The sequence below is a fragment of the Pristiophorus japonicus genome, chromosome 26, assembly GCF_044704955.1.
Source record: "Pristiophorus japonicus isolate sPriJap1 chromosome 26, sPriJap1.hap1, whole genome shotgun sequence".
NCBI lineage: Eukaryota > Metazoa > Chordata > Chondrichthyes > Pristiophoridae > Pristiophorus > Pristiophorus japonicus.
This window is the reverse complement of record NC_092002.1, coordinates 15,940,484-15,946,483: the sequence shown is the minus strand read 5'-3', so window position 1 is coordinate 15,946,483 and position 6,000 is coordinate 15,940,484. Positions and strand designations below refer to the sequence as shown.

Genomic DNA, 6,000 nt, shown 5'->3' with positions numbered 1-6,000 from the left:
TAATGAAGCACTAAGGGACATATTTGTCATCGGAATCAGCCACGAGGGCTCCTACACAAATTGCTCTCTGCCGACATCACAATTACCCTGAAAAAAGCAATTCAAGTGAGCCAGGCCGACATGGCTTCAGTCGGCGACTCCAGGCAAATACTGACCCAGGACTCTAAACCGGTGAACTAAGTGCACCGCATGGCTATTTCTAAAGGCAGAAATGCTGCCATGAGTCCCGCAACCCTGAGTCCACCACATGGGGCAAACTGGATGGCCACGTGCTGAGGCTGTGGTGGAAACCACAGGGCCCACCAGTGCCGCTACAAAGACTATACATGCAAAGGCTGCAAAGAAAAAGGGCACTCTCAGAGAATGTGCAGAAAAAGCTTTACTCACCGCGTCACTGAAGAGTCGGCTGATCACCAGGGTTCCGACACAAATGAAGGTGAAGCTGCTCAACCCCTGGAAGAAGAGTATGGAGTTTATACCTGCTCCACCAAAAGTTCTCCGTGGACAATGGAAGTAGACATCGACGGGGTCCCAGTTTCCATGGAGATCGACACAGGGGCGAGCCAGTCTGTGATGTGGCCAAACGACCTTTGAAAAAATTTGGATGAATCCCGCCACTCGACCAAAACTGTCTCCTGTCCAGACGCAGTTGCTCACCTACACCAAAGGTAACATCCAAATCGTTGGCAGCGTGGACGTCCAGGTCTCCCAGGGCGGCATGTTAAACAAACTCTCCCTGTGGATCGTTGCCGGAGATGGTCCCATGCTGCTGGGAAGGAATTGAATGAACCCAGTCCAATTCAGTCAAAGTGGCGACGGCCTCCGGGCTCCAGCAATCGATATCCCACGCAGCCCCGCACATGGATCCATCGCTGCATCTAGAGATCCCATTGTCCAGCTCGATTGCGCGCCGAAATCTCCAGGACCACACTAAGGCGAAATCTCAAGGACCAAAAACCCAAACTCCACCTTCCGGGCTGGGACAGGACTCCAAGAGGTGAACATCATCGAAAGAAATGGATTCCCCACATCCACGGCCGAACCTGAGGAAGAAAAGATCATCACAGCCTACCTGCCACACCACGAGGAAAAAAATCTAAAATCAAAATGGCCACGACCAGACCACGAGGGGCAGCATTGGAGGAGCGACACGTGATACCAAGTGGCCAATCGGATTTGAAGGCTCCCTTAAAGGAGACCGGTAACCAAAATAATTTAAAGGGGCAGTTTCAACTTAAAGATGACAGGGACTTTAAAGCTAAAAATGCAGTAAAAGGGTGCAAGTATGATAATGTAACCATGAATTGTGATACTGGTGTAACTAATGTGACAAATGAAATGAATGCTTGTGTAAGTAAGGTTAAGAACAAGCTTGTTATGTGTGATGATTATGGCAGAGAGTTTGAAATGCCTAATGTAACCATGTCTGGTGAGACCATGATACCCAAAAGTGATGCAAATGCTGTTATTAACAATGTAAAGGCAGACAATAATGTAGACTCGACTATGTATGACCAGAGCCATGGTGTCATGTATACAGGTAGAACACTGTTATAGGACACTGGGTTCTACAAGGACCATGCAAATGCTAGAGGAATCCCCCCGTGGGAGACTCCCAGGTCCAGCTGGCTACCAGACCATGTAGCCTAGACCTTTGGAACTAGTGTGATGCCCCAGGAAGAACACACACACACACCCAGTGAGAGCAGACCCATTACAGGGACAGTGGTCAGTGGACAGTGGACAATGGGCAGCACCAGGAGCGAGAGGCCAATACCCTCCAGCTTTCCTGGCAAACCCTGGGATAACCAGACTCTCATCCCAACTGGAGGATAAGGAACCCATACAGTCCTGTCACCCTGCCTACCACTACACAACTACCTACATCACAGAGCATGCACCCTACCCACTGCTGCAATGGCTACCCCATTGAGGGATCCCACAACAGTGGTACCCACATGGTCTGTGTGTGAAGGAGGGGATATGTAGGAGGCCAGCAACAGTGAATGCATCTTACACTGTACACACCTTACTGTACACCAGAGAGTGCTGCTGCTGGAGACCTATACTGCGGGTAACCCAGTATAAAAGGGAGCTCACAGCTTGGTGTCCTCACTCGAGGAGCTGCAAATAAAGGACTACAGTCTACACAGTTTAAGTACCATACGCTGTCTTGTGGAGTCATTACCAAAGGTGCCTGCATACACTACAATATTTAACTTGGAATTGCTTGACAGTGACGCTATGGTCAAGAAAGCAAGGTGTTTCCTTTCCCAGCAATCCACTCCACGATCAAGGTGGATCTGCTCCTGTGACTGGGCTGAAGCTAGCACAGCGACAAAGTGTTATTGGACCCCATCAACCATGCCATGTGCAGAGGTGTGAAAAATGACAACTGGATATGAAGGATCCTTGAATTTCTGGGCTTTAGTCCAGTCATTTCCCGAATATCTTGAACTCCAAACCAATGCATCGTTCTCTGCGATTGAAGCTTATCTCAATTAGAACACGCTCTACAAATGTGTAAAGACATGTTACAAATCAACATTTTTATAGGATATGCTTAACATAAGAAATAGGAACAGGAGTCGGCTATTTGGCCCCTCGAGCCTGCTCGGCCATTCAATAAGATCATGGCCTCAATTCCACTTCCCCGCCCACTCCCCATAATCCTTCACTCCCTTATCGTTCAAAAATCTGTCTATCTCCACCTTAAATATATTCTATGACGCAGCCTCCACAGTTCCCTGAGGTAGAGAATTCTACGGATTCTCGACTCTCTGAGAGAAGAAATCTCTGTTTTAAATGGGCGACCCCTTATTCTGAAACTATGCCTCCTAGTTCTGTAAATACTGTAGCGTTTTCAAAGTCCTTTCACAAAGCCATGATAAAGTTTGAAAGAAAATTTGTCTTTATTTCTAAGAGCCGGCATAGGCACAATGGGTCGAATGGCCTCCTTCTGTGCTGTAAGATTCTGTGAACACCATACCAAACAGCACAAATTACAATGACAATGATGAGAACAAACCTTGCAGGATCACTGAATCAAGCAAAATTTAATTAAAAAACAAAATACATAGGTACCAGTGGGTGATATTGTTTCTGTGCCCCAGGATTTATCTTTCCTTGCATAAGAAGATCAAACAGTTACACATTCCAAAAGTGTAAGAAACATCCAATATGCATTTGGTAACACTGTCTGAATTTCAAAGGAATTGGAACAGCAGGAGACTTCAAGAACCAGCAACTCCTTTTAATACAATGGTTTCTCCATGTCAAAAGTGTGTAAGACATAATGCATTGTAATTCAAAAACTGCAATGGAAAAAAATAAATGTATTATTGCTGCTCATAAAAACTCACCCATTTCAATATACAAATCTGTGAATTGCTGTCAGTTGTTGCCCATAACCCTAAATGCAATCACTGACAAGAAGTCACTGCAAAAGTCTTGAGATCTTCAGTGTAAGAGTGCAAGAAGGCTTTTATGGCTGTGGAAATGCTCTCTGAGGAAGCTGAACAGAATATTAAACACAGGAGGGGACCATTCGTCCATCGAGTCTGCGACGGACGGTTCCTTCGAGGAGCAATTGGTTAGTCCAACTCCCTCTGCTCTTTCCGCATAACCCGGGAACTTTTTCTCCTTCAAGAATCATGGTCCAAAATGCCTCGACCAAGAAGACAGGGCCACAATATGTGTGAGAACTGTCTTATCACAAATAAAAACAGCAGAATTTGGAATTACACAGCAGTCAACATCTGTAAAGTGAGAAGGCAAGAGGATCTTGCTGTTTTAATGGCAGCTGTTCTAGCACATATCACAAATCTCAGTAATATCAGTTGTGCAAACAAACATCACAACGAATTTACAATTGGGTCACCCACCCACAAAGCTTGTCAAATCGCCTCCCATTTGTAATCCAGACGATCAAGATTCTCAGGTTAGTGTTCCAGATCTCACAAAGATGAGGTAAGATTGTTGGTTCCAGAGAATACTCAAGATAAATGTGCTAAACAAATCTTCCCTCACAAACTGAGCCACTAGGAAACACTGCTGAGTCCCTGAGGAGAGACTGTTGGCAAAACGAGGTAAAATAGTCACCACTCTAATGGTGGCATTTTGGTTTTGGGAATGCACAGAATCATATAGCACTAAAAGTGCTCGTGAGTAAATTCCCCACAACCACAAAGCAGTTAAAAAAGCTTACGGGATCCTGGGCTTCATGAATATAGGCATAGGGGCCCGAAACGGGTCGCACCTACTGCTGTCGATGTGTTTTCACCGCCGTGGTGGATGAGGCGACCTTCTGCGTGAAATTCTGCACTTTATCATTTTTTTTCAAGTGGACCAGAAGTCGATCATAATGGGGGCGGGATGGAGTCTCCGCCGCTGTCAGTCATCAGCCCTTCACTTAAAGGGGAGAGCAGCTGCGAACTCTGCGATTCTTTTAGCCAGGTCCACTGGGCCACCAGGGAGGGTTTCGGCTCCATGTAAGCTTGAGGGACAGCACCTCAACTTTCATTTAGGCACTTTACAGCCTTCTGGACTGAACATCGAGTTCAACAATTTCAGACCATAAACTCTGCCCTCTTTTTTTCCCTGTTTATTTCTCTCTTTCCCACGACAGCTGTTGATGTTTCTGCCATCTCCATTTACACCATATTTAAATGCATCTTTTGTTTCTTTACTTGTCCAATTACCATCTTCTTTTGCCTTGCACCATCATCCCTTTTGTCTCTTAATCTCTTCTACCTTCCAACCTATCACAGACCTTTCCTTTTGTTCTTTCCTCCCCCCCACCCCCCTTTCCCTGCCCCTGCTTAAAAACCTGTTAGATCTTGAACTTTTTCCAGTTCTGACGAAGGATCATCGACCTGAAACATTAACTCTGTTTCTCTCTCCACAGATGCTGCCTGACCCGCCGAGTATTTCCAGAATTTTCCAGTCTTAACTCTCATTTCTTCCAGTTTGCAGTGTCCCACCTTGCCTAGATACCCTGTTGGGGGTATGAGGGGCAGATTCTGCGACAAAACCACAGCCCAGGGGAGCACAGACCGTTGCTAGGCTATGAGTCTGCAGCTCCAAGTTTCCAAACTATGATCGCTGTGAGTGCAGCTTCCTATTATGTGTAGAATTAGCCCTTTATTTCTTCAGTCTTCTTAATAATACATGTTTTAGTGGCTGCATATGTTACAGATTCCTGAGCTAAGATAACTGATCATTCAGAAGAATGAGAGGGGACCTCATAGAAACGTTTAAAATTCTGATGGGTTGAGACAGGTTAGATACAGGAAGAATGTTTGCAATGTTGGGGAAGTCCAGAACCAGGGGTCACAGTCTCAGGATAAGGAGTGGGCTATTTCGGACCGGGATGGGGAGGAACTTCTTCACCCGGGGAGTGGTGGGCCTGTGGAGTTCTCTGCCGCGGAGGGTTGTTGAGGCCAATTCACTAGATGTATTCAGGGGGGAGTTGGATGAAGTCCTTGCTGCTGGGGGGGGCGGGGGGTGTGGCGGGGGAGCGGGGGGTGGGGTGCTGGGGTTGCGTGTTCAGCCATGAACTCATTGAATGGCGGGCAGGCTGGAGGGGCCGAATGGCCTACTCCTGCACCTATTTTCTATGTTTCTATGTTTCTATCCAAAATATGCCTAGCATCTTCATTTGTGATGTGAAGAACACATTTGATATTCCTGCCATTCCCCGATTCTCTGCAATGATCTAACTTGTCCTTTACACTTTATCTATTATGTATATACTCTGTATAGCTGAAAATTGTCTTTCTGATATTCCAGTACAGTACTGAGGGAATGCTCCACTGTCGAATGAGACATTAAACCAAAGCCCCGTCTGTCCTCTTAGGTGGATGCACAAGATTCTATGGCATTATTTCGAAAACAAGCAGGGGAGTTATCCCCGGGATCCTTGTCAATGTGTTGCTCAACTAACATCACTAAAACAAAGGATCCAGCCATTTATTGCATTGCTGTTTGTGGGAGCTTGTT

General features: G+C 46.1%; 1 protein-coding gene across 1 annotated transcript in view; it reads right to left on the bottom strand.

The window, feature by feature from the left end:
* Positions 1-981: 981 nt before the first annotated feature.
* The window catches only part of LOC139239096 (myb-related transcription factor, partner of profilin-like), an 85,340-nt gene continuing 80,321 nt past the window's right edge, over positions 982-6,000 (bottom strand). Inside the window, exon 4 of the mRNA XM_070867619.1 lies at positions 982-1,043. Within this exon, the coding sequence (XP_070723720.1) occupies positions 1,005-1,043 (39 nt within the window). The 3' untranslated portion in view covers positions 982-1,004. The remainder of the gene's footprint in view (positions 1,044-6,000) is intronic.